At 38.7% G+C, this 18,780-nt stretch overlaps 1 protein-coding gene across 1 annotated transcript in view; it reads right to left on the bottom strand.

Moving 5' to 3' along the window:
• Positions 1-891: 891 nt before the first annotated feature.
• Positions 892-18,780, bottom strand: part of LOC118673096 (collagen alpha-1(XXV) chain) — a 36,294-nt gene continuing 18,405 nt past the window's right edge. The window contains exons 9-15 of the mRNA XM_036343568.1: positions 18,602-18,655; positions 13,987-14,040; positions 12,500-12,526; positions 11,477-11,530; positions 7,088-7,165; positions 5,231-5,269; positions 892-1,721 (exon numbers count right to left, since the gene is read on the bottom strand). Coding sequence (XP_036199461.1) covers positions 1,719-1,721; positions 5,231-5,269; positions 7,088-7,165; positions 11,477-11,530; positions 12,500-12,526; positions 13,987-14,040; positions 18,602-18,655 — 309 coding nt within the window. The 3' untranslated portion in view covers positions 892-1,718. The remainder of the gene's footprint in view (positions 1,722-5,230; positions 5,270-7,087; positions 7,166-11,476; positions 11,531-12,499; positions 12,527-13,986; positions 14,041-18,601; positions 18,656-18,780) is intronic.

Here is an 18,780-nt window from a genome sequence, read left to right as displayed (position 1 = left end):
AACTTTTGAGCAAGAAGATGAAAAAATACTCTCTTAATGGAAACTATATGGCAACTATATTTCACAGCTTTCTGAGATCTCAGATTTGGTCTGTGCATAAGACAAACATTTAGAAATATAAAAAAAGATAAAGAAATCTAAATATAGACAAAACTTACATCTAAGTAGAACTACAAAAAATAGAAATGAGTTAATACTACCAAATGTGACCAAATCTTGACATTATCTTAAGTGATAATCACTATGTATGTAATGTTCATCATATGAAAAAAAGTAAAAAAGTACTGAAAAGAATTTCTTAACTTTGATACTTTACAGTGACTGAAGTGAAACTGGAGCTTCTTTTACGTTCTCTTCAATTATTCATAACAAGAAAGAAAGTTAGTAAAATGTCATCTTGATTATTGGTTTCATTATTAGAATTTGAAGACCTTTCTTTAAAAAAAAAGTTCAAACAAATATGACAAAAGAGTTTCAGCTTAGTATTCCTTGGAATAAAAAAAGAAAGAAAAGAAAAGGTATTTAAAAGAGTTGGAAACATGTTCTCTTTCTAGAACTTTGTAGAAAATGTTTGAAACGGGTTCGATTTTGGAGAGAATGGAGGCTCTCACATCAGCTTCGGTAGAGACTGTGGAGTGAGCCCCCTTCAAGACGTGTGACTTCTTCAGCAACCTGAGCTTTGTCGGGAGGTACACACCCTTTCCTAAGAAACAGGGGCTGCCGTTCCAAGAATCTTCTACTCCAAAGAAGAGCTGTATGTCTCTGTCGTTCTCCAAAAGCACCCATACTAACACCTGCTTGAATTCAGTTTATTAGAAGAAAAAGTCGGCTGTTCTGGGTGCCTGCATTTCTACACCTCTTTCCTACTTGGTCACAGGAGAGACAGCGCAGGATACTGAACCGGTCCCCTTTCCTGGTCTTCACTGCCAAGGGCAGCCCAAGGAAAACCGGCGGCACAACCAGCTCAACCCCTGGATATTTCAACCAAGGTGGCCACGTGAGCCCACAATACTGGAAGCTGTAGATCTGCAGTTGGGACTGCAACTCCCTCAAAATACAAGACCACTTGTGTGTGTGCTCTCCACCACTTTATCTCTTTTTGGCAATAAGCCATGGTGTAACCCCCTTGAGATGACAAAAGAAATAAAAGCTCAGATGTGATTGAAGGACTCACCAAGAGGCGTGCTAGCATCTGAAGGTGCACAACAGCAGGCAGGTTTGGCAGGGTCATGCTGTTTTAGTCAGTTTCAATGGGTGGTGTGAACTCAGCGCTAACAGTGAAGGTGAGTAGGGATGTGACAATAAACGCTAACATCGGTCAGTACGGTACATTTTCATAGTTTTGAGTCCATATTTGGTCACAATTTTATGTAAACTATTTCATGGCCCCTTTTGTCCATGCAATTGGCAAGCCCAAAGTAAGAAAATAGCAAGAACAATCATTCTCTATCACTGATATGTCCATATAAATAGGCATCTTTACATAAGATAAAGAGATACTGATCTATATTTTTCTGCAGGCTTCTCACTAGTTTCACATGTTGCCCAATTTTAGATGTAAGCAAAGAAAAGATGGACATGTGTACTACTGCAAACAGGAAGAAGCAGCTATATGTAAACATATCTCAGACTTGTAAAATCTGCAATTTGATTTTCAACTATAAATATAAAGAGTGGACCACTATATACACAACTTCATGCTCGGAAGGTTAGTTTCATCACTGCAGAAAAACAAACAACAAAAAAGACAAATATATAGAATTAGTGGTCTAGGATAAAAATTCCAAATTAACATTTATTTTAAGAAAAACTGGTAGAACCCTGAATAGAGTTGTTGTTTGTCAATCAATGAGCCAATCAATATGGGTCTTACATATTACTTTTCTAAAACTCCAGTGTCATCAAAATTTCTATCCTAGATTCAAACCCACATTTTCCTTTTGCAGCAGATAAGTTTCTGGTAAGTGTTTGTTTCAGTAACTATTCTGGGAAAGCAGAAAATTAGGATTTTTAGCATACATGTGCCATAGTTAAAATACACATGTCCTATTTACAAATTACATAGTCTTCTCTAAGCATTAAACCACACTGTGGAAAAGGCTGAGGATTCTGACCTCAGTGGCACTACTTACTTCACCAACACCTGACTCTTCCTGTTTCCTCTTTCCTTTTGTTAGCCTTGTCCTGCTGTGGATGATGGGCAAGGTAAACCAGCCTGCTAGCGGGTCCTTAAGCTGCATTACAGGTTCCACTGTGATCTAAGGTACCATAAATCTCTGGTTTCTCATTTTGAACAGCCATAATTATTAAGGTTTTCCTCGAACTAAAGTTAAGTCTGAGAGAACTGAGGGCCAATCATCTTTGAAGTATAAACTTATACAGCAGATCTTGGAGATGGTGACTTACTCAAAAATAAAAATCGACGAGAAAAGTAAAATGTCCAGTTCATTAATTAAAAACATTTGTTTTTTTCCAAGAAAAATAGATCCTACATTAGATGTGCCTGGGAGAGGCTGGGAACTTTGTGATTTTTAGAGATGGAGTTCACTCCATGTTTATGCATGTTGTGTCCATGCCAGAGAATATGGCCAGTGTGGCTCAGAGGTTGAGCATCAATCCATGAATTAGGAGGTCAGGGTTTGATTCCCAGTCAGGGCACATGCCCAGGTTGCATGCTCCATCCCCAGTGGGGGAAGTGCAGGAGGCATCAATGATTCTCATCACTGATGTTTCTATCTCTCTCTCCCTCTCCCTTCCTCTGTGAAATCAATAAAAGCATTTTTTAAAATCTGTCATCTTGTTTTAGGAAGGTTCTGCTAAAAACTTGTTAGCTTTACCTGGAAAAATAAGGTTTAGTAAGACATTAAAAAATACAAAAGCTATAAGTGTTTTTCTGATTAAATAGTTTTAATCTCCAGATGGGGATGGATACAACTTTAATGGTCTGTAAGTATTTTCTTAACCATAAATGCTGCCATTTACTCACTGTATGAATTACATGGTGAACTGGTACATCATTATTCTTCAAAATTTAGAAAACTGAACTATATCTAAAAGGAAAAGTAATTTAAACAAAGATGAAATCATTTTTGCATAAAAATATTACTAGAGAGCAGCATAACCAAAGGGACTTGTTCATTAATCATAGCGAGTTACGTGGTCACCTCAATCTGAATTTTCAAACATTTACCACTATGCTCCGAGGCTAATAAACAATAATGTTTAAAAGGGGGATCCACATAAAACAGGACTACATAAGGAATCTACTGGACATCTTTTAAAAATACTTAAAAAATAATTTGATTTGACTAAGTGTTATTTCAGATAGCTAAATTGACCACATTAAGAGATTTCAGAACATTCCATTTTTTTCTAACTGTTTCTACTTTTTGGGGAGAAGGGTGTTGAGAGAGGTTGATCCCAATGGTTTGTTTTTGTGTGTGCTGGGAGTGTGGTAAGCAATACTGAGTTTTATCAGTGAATTATTATTTTTTATATAAGAAGATGCGAGATTTAAGAAATCCTTGATCTTATGTAGATCATGGTATCTATTCTGTGGAAAAATGAGTACTTAAAAGGGAAATATCTGATTTTCTGATGCCAGACGTATTACTATTAGGACTGGCCTTTTTATGAACTAAAAGATGATGAGTGCTTTGTTTGTTGCCATTATTATGCCCTCACAGAAAAGAAGTGATTTAGAAGCAGCTAAAAACTATATGAGCCAAGTTCTGAGTAGTATTCGAAGGTTGGTAAAATAAGCCTTTCACATCTACCTCTATGTCAGTTGTGCCAATGTATTAAAAAACCATTATAATATTAGATTACAGGTCAAAGGTCAAAGAGCACATGGTAATCCCAGCTCAGGATGTATTAAAAATTCTGAGAACAGGGGTTATGAAGGTGAAAGGATACTTTTCTCAGGTGAAGAAGAATACGATGATAGACCCATCTTTCTAAGAACCACTTGACCTCAGGTGTGATTGAGATGATTATCTGAGAGGCTGAAAGCAGAGTTTGGGAAGCTACTAAATAAATGACGCTGCTGAGGAAGAAGGAAGGTGTTTCTTTCCCTAGTCAAGTGGGGTGAGAGTGGTCAAGCAAGAGAGTAAGTTACACAGGATCTCACCAACACAGTTGATGAGCTAAGACGAAACCAGGAGAGTTAAGTTTCTCTTCATCTTTCTACAATCCTACATAGTTTTGTATAACTTGGCCGGTGAAAAAATGCCTGTCAAAAATAACTGAAAAAACCACAAGGTTTTAGAGAAAAAAAATCAAAATGATCAAAGCAGCACGGATGCTTCCGCCTGGCTTATTTTTACATCAGTGGAGTTCCCTCCTCCTTCAGTAGCATACGTGCACAGTCTTTTACAGGTTCACACCATTCTTGTGTAAAGGCTTGGCACTCCCTCAGCACAGCAGGGACACAGCTTTTCCCTGCTTAAAGTCAGGCCATCGCTTCCCATCGTCCACTTCTTGTTCTGTTACTTACTAGCTCTGTGCCTTGGAAGTTACTTAACCTCTCCGAATTTCAGCTTCCCCATCAGAACCATTGAGGATAACACCCTAGGGGGCTATTGTGACAATTAAATAAAATGATACCCCTTATGTAAAAGGGCTTGTCACATAGAAGGCTCTCTGTTAGGGTAAGTTCCTTTTCCTACACAATGGCTACAGGTAGCTATATGAAGAGGCTAGAATAAACTATTACAAAGGACCCCAACTTAAATATAACCAGAGTCTCCTAAATAACTCAAGATATCACTGAAGAAAAAAGATCATGCTTACATTTTCTGCTTTCTCAGCTTAGTGACTAACATTGACAGGGTTCTACCACGTATTTGCATGTTTACTTAAGTAACAGTATACATAGAAAAACAATCACAGTCAAGAGTAGTTTTAAACATTAGGAGTATAAGGAGGTCACTGAGAGACAAGCAAACCATTACGGAGATGCACGGCCTGCCCCTTTCCATCCAAAGAAAGGACTAGATAGGGGAAGGCCCCAAACTACGTTTGTTAGGAACTGTTTCCACGCCTCAGTTCAGGAAGAAGTCAGCAGTAAACATAATGGAAAGATCTTCTGAAGGTGGTATCTTTTTCTTTTTAATAGCCAAACAACTTTTAGCAATGTCTCATTCATAAGGTCTCCTCTAAATGGAAAAGGCTAGGCCAGGTGGAGAGAAAGGGAGAGTGCTTCTTTTAGAAATAATTCCATAAAGCCTACCTTTTGCCAACAGCCAGGCATGGGTAATCCATCTGGGCCCTGTTTTAAAGAAGAATAAGAATTCCTTAGCTCCACGAAAGTGATCATACTTCATAATTCACATGCTCAGAGATTTACAAGATGGATTTCTACACATTAGTAGCTTTAGTCATAGGCATATTTTTCTAATTATTAACAATTAACTCCTAATATAATACCTAATTTTTAAATTCAAATGCTTTTTTTTTTTTAGGGAGAGTACACATTTTGAAAATACATAAAGTATAAAAAATATGCCTAATTTTGAAAAAGCAATTTACAAAGCATAGTGGTCTACTCAGTTCTACCTTGGGATAACAAATCTGTACTATTCATCCTAATTTCATTTACATATATTTCACAATGATCTTTAAGTAAACTGAAATAACTTCACTTCCTGGTCACAATGGTATATGGTTGAATGCATGATAATGATGAATAATCAATGATGAACCATTTCTATCTGAAGTTTATAGCTCTTCAGAGGCTATTTTTCACTTTTCTATATTGAAAGCAGATATATTGGAATATATTTAATCAACCAAATTAAAACATAGGCAGCCTATCTATATCTTTACAGTAAAATGTTATTCATCAATTTTTCTATTAAAGTTCTTCAGAAGCCAGTTAACAAATTCTGAATAAACCTGGGATTCCTAAATGCTGCAGCATTTATTTTTAATTAAAGTGTGAACACTCTTCAGATACAAATGGCATAAATAAAGCAGGGAGAGTTGGGGTGTGATGAGGCATGCTTGTGTTTCCACCCAACAAAATGATTGTAAAGTATTATTTATTATCATTACCAAGCTAACAAAATAAAAGACTCGGCACTTCACATTGATATTTTCTAATTGTAATTATGAGCCTTCTTGTCACATTTTTTCTATAAACACAATCTCTTAAAAGGCTTGAGAAACAAAGTAATCTTTATAGAAACATGCTTAGCATTAAAAAACAATATAAGAACATGCAGACCAAATATAACCATCAACACTACCATAAAATGTTTTCCTTTACACCTCAGAAAATATGAATATACTTTTTAAAACAACTTAAAAAAAACCCACTTTGAAATAGCTTTATAAGATATTTGGGAAAAATTCGGTAATGCCAGATTGGTACAAGGAGAAGGATCACCCAGTAGAATTTTAGATTTTAGTAAAAGGAGGATTTTGGGATCATGCCAATGGAGATAAGGGAGTTCTGTCTACTTTAGGAAAGTGAGTTTCAAAAGGAGAGACCATTAAATCAAAAGGTTATGTGACGAAGAGGAGAGTTTGGGCTGTAGACCGTTATCTTTAGAAGCTCAAAGAAGCTTGGTTTACTTCCCTACAGTCTCTTAACAGCATTCCCTAGAAATGGCTACTCCTGACTGCAGAGGCTTCACTCTGTAGGCTTGGCCTTACAGCCGGACAGAAATTTAGTGGAAGAGGCAAAAATGCCTTTATTTCCTTTAGAGGAAAAGAAAAAAAAGTTCAATTTAGGGGTAAAACCCAAAGTTATGGGCTAGCTATGCCTTTACTAGTACATAAAAGCCTTTCGTGTAATGTTAATGTAATCTTTAACTATTTATTGAATAAATTAATATCCCCCAGAAGGCAGACCCGGCTCATGTCAGTTGTGAGAACATTAGGAGATTAGTTTCCAGTCACTGGTAGACATGCATGCTAGCTCTCTTCACTCTGCAGAGTTGCGGAAGGAGCCGTTCATGCACATGCATGTAGTGTGTTTATCATGTAAAGCGTGGTCCAGAAGCACCACTTTACACCCATAGAGATGAATATGTAATAAACAAAGGAACTGCATGCAGGGTAGTAGGAAAGAGAAATACTGTACCAATTGGCAAGGGGCATCCAGCCCATCCAGGCCAGGCTGGCCTGGCTCCCCTTTTTCCCCCTTAATGCCACGGAATCCCTGTTTGTAAAGATTAACTCATAACGTTACTAACAAGAAATCACTTATGCACAAGTTCTGCTAAAGAAATAACCACAATAAGAAGAGCTGGGAGAGGAGCAACTCTGAAGTGAAAAGTAACATACGGTGAAGTTGGACAAAACTCCACATATCATGAGGGCTTGACTGGGAACCGGGACCTCTGTTGAGAAGTACAGAACCACGCTGGTTCCTCTTTGGATCCTCCATTCGTGTTGGGTCAACACTTGAGTGTTAAGAAACCAGGCAGAGCTGGTGGCCAGACACAAGGCGTGGAACATGACGGGATTACCCAGATGGATCATTCTAGTACCTTGTCCATGTTTAATGACCCCAGTCAGCACCCCAGCTTTTATGGGTCCCTCCAGCTTGCTCTTCTCCCAGCTTATCCCCTCACACATGACATCTGGAGTCAGAGTCTCATGAGTCAGACATACCAACGGGCAAGGTGCATCTAATCCAGGGGCACCCTGTTCTCCTTTCTCCCCTTTAGGCCCCTTTTTGCCTTTCTTTCCCTTTTCCCCCTGTGGATACAAGGGTTTAAATAAAAGACAGGTTTTATTGGAGGGGGGTAAATAATGGTGATTCAAAAGATGATTTAGCCAATAAAAGTCTGGAAGGGCATTTACCATTGTTTTCTGGTTTAGGTAAGGCATGATATTATAAAAATAACAGAGTGACAATGGATTCTGGGTAACGATATGTGGCATTTTATTTACGATACTCAATAATTTGATAGAAGGAGACCAAAGGCCAACCCATCATGAAGGGGGATCAGTGCTGACACAGAGCCCGGTGCAGTGGTCCTTTTGAAGGAGGTGTTTCTGCCATGATCTGGGGTATGTGTGTGTTAGTGTGTGTGTGTGTGTGTGTGTGTGTGTGTGTGTGTGTGTGTGTGTGTGAGATACCAACTGTACTGTGAAGCCAGCCAGTGCAGGTGAGGTTCAGAGGAATAATGGATACTTCGCACAATTTTCTATGCCTGTCAGCTTGTTCCCCACACCCCGAATCCTGTAATAGGTGAAAGCTACATTGAGCCAGATTAAAGAATATTAACAGCGTTTACATTTTTGAAATAGAGACAATTTTATGACATTATTTTTTGAAGCTCTCATTAAAAAATATTCAATGTATCAAAATATACTTCTATTTATTTTAACATTTGTTTTCAGGTAACTAAGAGCAAATAATTCCCTTATTAAGTCAGACAAATAAAGTTAAAAAGTGCTAATACTTCTTAGCAATACCAATGGGAGAAACGGACTTATTTAAAAACCCAGGGATCTTCTTTAATTCACTCTTATTAATCTCATGCCAGGTGCTCACAATGGTAAATGGGTTTCCAGCTTACTTGCAATTAAAAAAAAATTCTGTTCAGGAGAGGAAAAGCAGTTTGGACTGAGCTGAGCTAACACTAAAAATGAGGTAGGCAGGATAATAACATAGTGGGGAGGTAGCCATGGAAATTAGTATTTAGGAATCAAGGTAAAGGTTGTGGAAATCTGCGTGGATCAGAGGGATGGAGGAATTTAGGAAAGGAGGCAAAAGGAGGAGAAGGAAGGAATGCACCTCAGCTGTTTTACATTAACATAAATTCTGCATATTTATAGACAAGAAGTTGGTGAGTACAAAATACAATACATACTTGAATTAGCGTATTCATTCTGCAATCAGGATGGCAGTTACAATAAAATGGAATAATTTCAGAAGCAAAACAACATGAACAGTCAAAGGTAAAAAGACATACACATAACAGAAATATGAGATATGCATTCAAATGAACGTATTCATTCTGACTGCGTGTGCGAAAGCTCCTCATTTCTGTCCTGTGTGCCAAAAAGGTTGCATCAGAAGGCTCAGAATCAAGAACACCCGGGTTGCTTTCACACTCAGGAAAGAGAAATTCTGTGTGGTTTAGTTGATCTTGATTAAAGACAAAGCCCTGAGAAGCCAGGGTGAAATGAGAGCAGGTGTGACAGGAAGTAAGCTGGGAGGCACTTTGGGGAGTAAATTGCTCACTCATGTGGATGAATCAACATACTTCCTCAGCAAATACCTTCAGTGCCATGACATAAAATGGATGGAAACTTGTTTTTCGGTGCGTTCTCAGGAGGCAGTGGACTCTTCTTCACGTGGGTGTGACTGACACCAGGTGTGTTAGGTCTTATTAATTTAGAATTCACTTCATTGTTTGGTAAATCAACTCATATTAATAACTCAACCAAAAAGCGCTGTCATACGAATGTTGACTGAGGTTTTGGGAATAATTTCTCAGTAATATTTCTGTAAACTTCAAGCATTATGAAAAAGACACGATTTTTTTTTAATCCCCACCCGAGGAGATTTTTCCATTGATTTTTAGGGAGAGTGGAAGAGAGGGAAAGACAGAGAGAAATATCGATGAGAGGGAAACACACTGATTGGTTGCCTCCTGCATGTGCCCCTACCAGGGCTAGGTCGGCGACGAGCCTGCAATGAGGTATGTGCCCGGGACCCTTCAGTCTGCAGGCTGACACTCTATCTACTGAGCCAAACCAGCTAGGGCACAGACATGACTGTATAAAGAACAATGTATCAGTGTTATTATTAATCAACATAGTTTTATAACACAAAACCATCTGTCCATGTGGGTATGAGCACATTAAAGGTTCCTGCTAATATTTATCTCCCATGTCAAAGAATGCTATACATAAAGTGTTCACATTTAGAATCTAATTCTCCTATAGATAAAACTTCGATACGTGGAATCTGAAACATGAAAACATTTTGTATGGGTGACTAACATTACTCTGAGGATTAAATTTGTGGCTTAGTGTTTTCATAAGTTAAAATGCTGGTATTTTCTTCTTTGTTTAAAAGAGCACTAAAGTAAGTATCTTCATACTTTTGAGTAAGATTTTGCACTCATACTACCCACCAGGTAAATAGAAAATCAATAATCTTTAAAGCACACACGCCTTGAGCTAAAATACCAGTACATTTATATTTTATAGTTAGAATTTGTAATTCAGAATAAAAGAATTATTTTTTGCCTCAGTTTCCTTGCCTGTGAAATGGGAACAAAATAGCACCAACTTAGGGGGTTGTTATGAGGATGAAAAGACTATCACATGTGAAGCTTTTGGGAAAACAATTAAGTGCTCAGTAAATGTAATCAGCTTGATGGCGGTGGTGGTGGTGCTTTTTACATAACTGCTCACATGAACTCTCTAACCAATGGGAAGCTACTCTAAGTCATACTTAAGGCCTGTAGAATACAGAGCAGTCTCCACACCTTTCTTTCTTTGACAACTCTCACTTGGCCTTGCTTTTCAAAAGCCATGAACTTCACTGTTAAAGAAAATTTCTAGGGTTTTGAAACAGTGTGTTGTTCAATAGATCAGGACAAGATTTAATCTTAGGAATATAACTGAACTGTGAAAGTGCAATTCACATTTGAATTGTAAACGTGCAATTAAAATTGAACTGTGAAAGTGCAACTTTGGCCACTTTAAGATTTTCACTATTCTATTGGGGGGCTGAGTTTTTGTTTGCTTCCTTTGCTGTGTCCAGTGTAAAAAAATATTCTTCAAAGATCTAAGCAAAGGGGAGAGAAAGGGAAAACATGATTTTAAAAATCCATCATCTAAATTTTACTTTCAGACAGAAAACCCTTTTGCCTGATCTTGGCTCCTATGTACTCTGGAGCTGAGGGTCCTGAGATAGAACCTAAACTCAACCTCATAAAATACACCAACATCGTCACTTAAAAATATCTACAGCACCCAAAAGCTGCCTAATGGACTCACTGGGGTTTATCAGTCACACTGCTTGTCTTCTATGTGTCCAGTTAAAGAATCAGGCTACAGAACATATCTCCTGTCCCTTCCCTGGGAACGCTCCGAAGATAACTGAGGCTTTACTGGGTTAGGCGAGCTTGGCCAGAAAATCACTACAGATTTGTGCTATTTCAGTTTACGTTAATGTGTAATAAATGTGTTGTTGTTGTTTTTTTCACTTTCAAGAATCCCTGCACATTACATCTTTCAACACACTGGTGTCAGGTAGTTGAAAAATAGTAGCCTGGCTATCTGGGGATTATAATGTTTTCTTCCATACTAAACAGTGCTCTTATTTCTAGTGGCGCAGCCTTCTTCCTTCCCCTGTGAAGAGCTGAGTTCTCAGATCAGGCATCAGCGTGTTTTTGGAGCACAGGACGGAGCAGGGGTAGACACATGAAAGACCCGCATAGCGGAAGCAAAGCGGACAGCATGAGAGAGATCAGGCAGGCACATGCTGAAAGGCAGAGGTCACCTTTTCTCCCTTTTCTCCTAGATCACCCTTCTCGCCTCGTGGACCAGGGAAGCCCTAGAGGACAAAAAGCAAACCAGAGAGATCTATTGATGTAACTGTGGCAAAATCAAATTGAAAAAATACATTTAAAATTGCATGTTTCTGAAACAGATATACAGGGAAAAGGCACGCCAACAATCTCAAAACTTAGAGAAAGTAGCACTTAGGAATATTAGTTTACTAACACGTCAATGATCTACATACTATAGGTTTCTTGCCTTTTCTCCCAGGAAATGTGCAGTGGAGAGAATATCAGGATCCTCGATTGAACCCTGGGGAGCTCACTGCTCTGTGTGGCCGTGTGCAGATCACTTACCTCAGCATGTTAGTCCTTTGACTCTAAAATGGGGTTAATGATATCTGCTACACAACTGTTGGTGTGAGCATTAAATGCGACGAAATAAAGTACCAGAATTCTGTCTGCACATACAAGCTGCTCAATAACTGAACAGTAACAAGCTGAACAGGAACTACGATTGCTTTTGCTATTGTTGTTATTCACCTAATACAGGATGAACAGTGCTCATTTCAAGAGGCATTTACTTTTGAGATCCTTTATATTTATAGAATTGTAAGACAAATAGGGACTTTCAGCTAAAAAATATGGCATAAGAGCTTTGAGAATAGATATACTACACCGTTACCTAAGGGTAGCATGTGAAAGATACTTGGATTTTATGCATATTTTAAAATAAGTGGTTCAAATACAAATGTTGAGAGTGTCCCTAATTTGGGAAAGTATTTTAAAGTGGCACTAATCAACTATCAACTATTAATTTTATATCAGATAATTACTTTTCCCCCTTTATGTTTACCTTATGCAAACACTCATGGTGTAGTTTAGGTGGCTGTTTACATGCATAGCAATTTTTGTTGTGTGCATATCTATGTGTACAGAAACAATAAGAAGTATTCTTGCTGTTACTGATGGAGACCATCAGCATCTATTATCGTAGGAAGATGTTCATTGCATGTATTACTTACATCAAGACCAGGCTCTCCATCTTTCCCCTGCCAAAGAACCACAGTAGCTATATTAGTGTTCCCAGGTTTCATGAATAGGTTACCGTTTTCATTAAGGCTGCCTGGACATGCAACACTACTATTAGAACTACTTCACAGATGTGAAAAAGATCCCCTACTGATTAGTATTACACATTTTTTTTTTTCACTAAATCAAGTGAAATGACTGTTAATGTTGCTGTTACGAGTCATGAAAATGTTTTCTTATATATCAGGCTAAATAGTTTGCTTTTTTGCTGAAGTTGAATGCTTGGTATCCAAGTTATCAATTCAGGAGTTAAGTTGAAAACAAAAACCATTTAGCTGATTTAAAAACACACCAGCGCTCATAAAGGAGGCAAATCAACGCTGCTTTAATTCTTTGAGTAGTTAGCTCAGACATGAGTAAAAAATGTGGAAACTTTGTTGTTAAATATAGTTTGGATTTGGCTAGCGTGCACCTTGTCTATAAATACTGAGGGTGTGAAGGTCACACATTAAAGCACCGTTTTTAAGTAAACTTTGTAAATGAATGATCCCCAAATATGAAAGGGGCCAGAAGGCTGTTGTGCGAGGAGGATAAACGCACTCCCACGGCACAGATGCCCGGGGCAGGGCCTATTGTGTCTCACAATGGATCCACCCAGAGTTCCTAAGAGGTTGCTTTGATTCCGTCAACTGAAATCTATTTTAAAAATCAGCCTTCACTTTCAATCTATTTTAAAATCAGCCTCTCTTTCAGCATTGAAGCTACGATGGTTTTAGTTTATTATTTCAGTTCATAAAAACTGAAAGTCCAGGGTATGTGGACGTGCATATGGGTTAAAAACCTCAATCCAAGCCTACAGTTCTATTGTAGTCCTTCCCTACCCCATGGGATCATTTGTGATGATCCCAAAGATAATGTCCTACAGCAAACCCGAGGCCTCAATTTGAAGTCTGTGTCATTGAGAATTTTTATCCACATCCTATGTTCCAGATCCCCTGTGATGACAGTAACAGAGGGATCAGAGACATCGAGTCATCGTAAACATCAATTCGAGAAATGACTAATTAGCAAGAGTGGTTTTAGGAAGTAACCTATCAGAACAGATAAAATCTGCAGGAAGTTGTTTTAAATAAAGCTCCTACACCCACTTCTGGTACAGTGACTTTCCCAAGAAGTGCCAATCATGGGCGTCCAGTCAGATGGTAGGGGCAAGGCGTCACTGGACAGGGGGAGTCCCACCTTTAGGTGACTCTGATCCTCTCAGTCTTGTGACGTGTGAGGGCAGGTGTCTGTACGTGAGTGGGAGGACGACATGAATGTGACCTGTCTCTGGAGGACATGGTGATACTGGGCTTGTAGAGAATTAGTGGACTGTCCTTGCTCCTGTAATGTGATTAGTTGGTCCCACAAGGGCAGGGTTAAGTGGCAGGTGGTCTGTGCATGCTGAAGGTGCAGACCGCACACCAGACAGAGGACTCACGGGCAGGCCGTAGGGCCCTCTGGGTCCGGGCTCTCCCACAGCTCCTTTTTCACCCTAAAATGAAAGGTAGAAAGTTCAAATCAGACACACACACCAATGTTCACACCTGTGCCCGAATGGCCTGTGTGTGTAAAGCTCCTGTTTGAATTATCATTCTATCAAAATACCAAAGATTCAGGCTCTTCCAGAATTTCTGTCAATGATACAGTAAAAGTAATCTACATAAGATGATTTTCTTAAATCACCTTAGAAAGAGCATAAGACTTCCACTGCCCAATTGTGCAAAAGGACCAGCGTGTCTAGGATGCTGTATTCGGGTTTCTTGAGCATTAATGTGAAACATTTATTTGTTACTAATTATTTTAAGTTGCTATTTATTTATTATTGTTAATCCTCACCCAAGGATATTTTTTTCATTGATTTTTAGAGAGGAGGGGAGAGGGAGAAAGAGAGAATGTACATGCACGAGAGAAGGAGAGAGATAGAGAAAGAGAGAGAGAGAGAGAGAGAGAGAGAGAGAGAGAGAGAGAAGACAGATTGATTGGTTGCTTCCCACTAGGCTGGGGATTGAAACTGCAACCCAGTTACGTGCCCTTGACTGGGACTTGAACCCTTGACCCTTTGGTGTATGGGCTGGTGCTCTAACCACTGAGAAAAACCAGCCGAGGATTAAATGATAATCTTGAATGCTTATAAAGAATAAGTATAATTGGAGGTGGTCCCATGAATAGGAAATAATTACAATGACAGAGAAAAAGATATTCTGCATTTCAAGTAAAAAACCCCTTCTGCCCCCATCTTCAAAATTAATGTGTTTGTCAGGATTTAGCATGAAAACTTCAGGAGTCACGATGATGTTTATGTGAGCGGTCAGACAGAAAATGTTACCTTCTCTTATCACACCTCTGAAGTTCAAAGGTTAGCAACTCTTTTTCATGAGTAAAGTGCCAAGTTCAGCTGCTCACTCTGAATGCAGATCCATGTATTTTGCTGTGTTTGTCTATACTCCAGATTCCCATTTGAGCAAATTTAAAGTCCCTGTTAACATTCTTCTTTAATCTAAACTTAGGGATTGGTGGAGCTAATTAGCATGGTCACCCAGAAACACATAAAGAATAGGGAGGCCACTGAAAATAAATATGATCAATGCTTTTGAACTTTTACTCAGTATTACTGAAAGAGCTGCATTTGCTTTCAGGAAAGTGGCAGGCTTTGAAATAAAACACATTTAAATTTGAATTCCAGTCCTGTCACGAACTATCTGTATGGCCTTAGGTAACTTTTTTTTTAAAAAAAATCTTCACCCAAGGTTATGTTTTTCTTGATTTTAGAGAGAGAGGAAGAGAAAGAGAAACATCAATGAGAGAGAGAAATATTGATTGGTTGCCTCCCCGTAGGCACCCTGACCAGGGATCGAACCAAGAACTTAGGTCTGTGACCTGACCAGGAATTGAACCTGAAACCTTTTGGTGTAGACTACACTTCAACCAACTGAGCCACCCCCCATCAAGGCTTAGGTAATTTTCTTAACCTTTCTGTGCCTGAGTTTCATTGGCTATTAAATAGGAATAATAATACATATTCAATTAGAATTTTTCTGATTATAAAATATGAAATTCACTATGTCCCATAAATAGTATCTATCATTATTATACAATTAGAGGTCTTATTTTTAATTAAAAAAAAGGCTCGGCAACTCAAATTAATTCAAAATAAATTTATTTCATTTTGAGCTGGTATGTTATTTATGATTTTTAAAATGGTGGTGGTGGTGGTGTGGGTATGTGTAGTGGGAGGTAGGGGTTTAAAAGGAGGGTTCATATAACCTGGAGTAGATCTAGTTTAAAAAATTCAACAGATTAGAGTAAGTTTTGTTTGAAAAAGCTCCAAAGATTATTTTGATATACCTATTCCCTTCCTCCTCCTCTGATTGAGCACTTCCGCTTTATTTTGTTTTTAAAGTGAATATGCCATGGCTTATTTGAATTAAGCTGTCACTCAAACATTTGTGTGTGGAACTTTTTGTATAGAATTGGCCTCCCCAAATAATAACTTTAAGCTAATAGCAATCCACTTCTCTCAGCAGTGACTGCTTCAGAAGTGGATAGGAGGTGTGGGGGAAGTCAGCTGGGATGCTATGGGGAGCGTTCCTCACTGCTAAAGAAAGAGGTGTGGGAGGGGAAGGTCTCTGTGTGTTCTCTGTCATGGCTCCTGGGGGGGAGGGGGGATGTCAGCACATGGGAACCTGCTTGCCAGTGGTCAGAAGACAAGGCCAGCAGGCGGAAAGGGCACAGAAGCAAAGCCGAGAGCCCTTCTCTGAACGTTTTGTTATATAAAACAGTAAATGTCTTCACTGTATTTTGAGTTGGGGGCTGCCATTTAGAGTCAAAAGCATCCTAATGGTCTCAGTTTGAAAACTTTCAGGAGTGAAATATCAACACAGGGATTGGAATATGCAACTTCTTCTCCTGGATTAAATAATTCAAAAAAAAAAAAAAAAAAAAAAAAAAAGACATGCACCTCTCCAATTTAACAACTTCTGCAGAGTTCTGAAGAAGTTACAAGGCCAGATGAAGAAATCAGCGGAAGGCAGGAACCTCGGCGAGCTTGAAGAGCGGAATACTAATGGTGCCAGTCACGCATCTGACAGTTTCTGAAAAACACTGTCAAATGTCTGGCTTCCGGTAGGCTGGTCTAATTTTATTCGGCTCTCTCATTTGCATGTCTACACTAAGAAATTATTCTAGAATGGCCCCCTTTCCTGATTCCTCCCGCTTTAAAATTTGAAACTTCTTCACGACAGTCCAGATGGCGCCTCAATCAATTAACACTGAGCATCACACTCCAGTTTAGCACTCTGGGTGAGGGGCACTTAGGGAGTACTGATATCGGACCCAGTTAAGATAGTTAACGTGCTGAGTAAATAAATACAAGTGTAACACTTTACACTGCACACCATTTGACTTCAACTATGCCTTCAGAAATTCTTAGAGATTTCATTTGCTCTCCTGGTTAATCCTGCCCCAGGGCCGAGACCTGATACTCTTGTGACACTGTGGAGCTATCGGAAGTAGCAGCTGATTTACCAAATGGTAAACCCTCTTGAGCCCCAGGGCCTCCTGCCAAAAGACTACTTGAGATTTGCTGCTCCATTTTTAGTACATGTACTGAATTTCTTGACACAGTGCTTGAGTGGGTCAGCAGTGGAGGCTCTTCGCTTTTAAATATTTTTAATTAAGAAGAGCTTCATAAGTCATTGGCTTGATCTTAGAAATAAGATCAAATAAAGGTAACTGCAGATTCAGATTATTTATGCCTTTAAGAGTCACTTCTTTCTAGAAGCGTTCTTGGACAAAGCCAGCTTCCCTTATCGCTGTATGGACAGCCTGGGCCTATCTGTGTTCACTGTGGCCTCATTATCTGGTTATTTTTCTCAGGGGTCTTTTTTCCTCTGCAATTAGGTTGTAAGCTCCTCTAGATCAGGGAAAATGCTGCTTCCTTTACAGCACTGAATAAATATATTTAGTGTATTAGTCAAAGATCATTAGATGAGGAATTCATTATAATGGCATTTAATTCATTGCAGCCAAATAGACTTTACATAAAAAGGAGTGTGTTTCCATTTCATACTGAAAGTACACTGTGTTTTATACATTGTAACATGTGATATTTATTGAATGAATTCACTTTATAGAACGTGGAATTGGGATGTACATCAAAGAAATCACTACGTGGACAAATTATCCCAGATTGATGAAATGCTCTCTAGTTTCAAACGACCACAAATGAATTATTCCAACGTTTTGAAGCCCTCGCTATTAGGATACTTTCTTTTCATTCCATCCTGGGTGGTGGGGAAACTGATGACACAATTCCACTCAGACACACAAACACTTCTAAGTGCTCCAAGGTGAGGAAAAGGAAAAGTGGGAGAAAAACAGAGAACGAGGGAGAGGAGTTCCAGACAGATGACCAGCTGCTGATGCGGCAGCACATTTTTGTGTGTCAGATATTTATCTTCTACTCTGACTTTTTTTTTTTTCTTCCCAAGGATATGGAAACATGGCCTAGCAATAGAGAGGTTAGTGAAAGGTTTTTGTTTTATAATGCACTGAAATTATTTCCGTATGGCTAAAGGAAGACAGACTATTCTTTTTTTTTGTTTGTTTTAAACAGCAGCATGTATAACTGTGTGGAAAAGAATATGTAGGTTTTGGTCATTTTCTTTAGAAAGTTATAACTTACTCTCAATGAAATAAAATAGCTTTCTATGAAAGATTATCAGCCAGAATATGTAGTCGTGGAAGTGTTAGCCCTATTGACTTCTATTTACGGGGTTAAGGCTAAGTAAAAATATCTTCCTTACGGGTTCTGAGCTATTCATGTCAGCTATGCAAATGTATGCATTGTTTTCTATTAGGGCAGCCATATTCCAGGTTATACTCTGTTGATCTCTCTCTCAGAGTGAAGACTCTGAGTAGAACTTATGATCATATCTATTTTCATTGAAGAGTAGATGGCCCTTGGTCTCTTCTGGGAAGTTCAAGTAAAATGAAAAGGCCACACTTTAGTTTCTTATTCAGGTCATAGCTTAGTAACCTCAGGAGCAACTTACTCTTTCTCCTTTGGGACCTGCAGGGCCATGCGGTCCCATAGGGCCATCTGTACCCTAAAAAGATAAAAAATAAGACAATATGAGACATATCCCAGGGCTATAAGAAAAGCAGTTATAATGTATCCAGGACTTTCCTGGGCGAATGACGCCCAAGAATGTCAGTAAGACAACTCCTCTCC

The sequence above is a fragment of the Myotis myotis genome, unplaced genomic scaffold, assembly GCF_014108235.1.
Source record: "Myotis myotis isolate mMyoMyo1 unplaced genomic scaffold, mMyoMyo1.p scaffold_m19_p_1, whole genome shotgun sequence".
Lineage (NCBI taxonomy): Eukaryota > Metazoa > Chordata > Mammalia > Chiroptera > Vespertilionidae > Myotis > Myotis myotis.
Note: the sequence above shows the minus strand (reverse complement) of the source record. Positions and strands in the feature narration are given on the sequence as shown.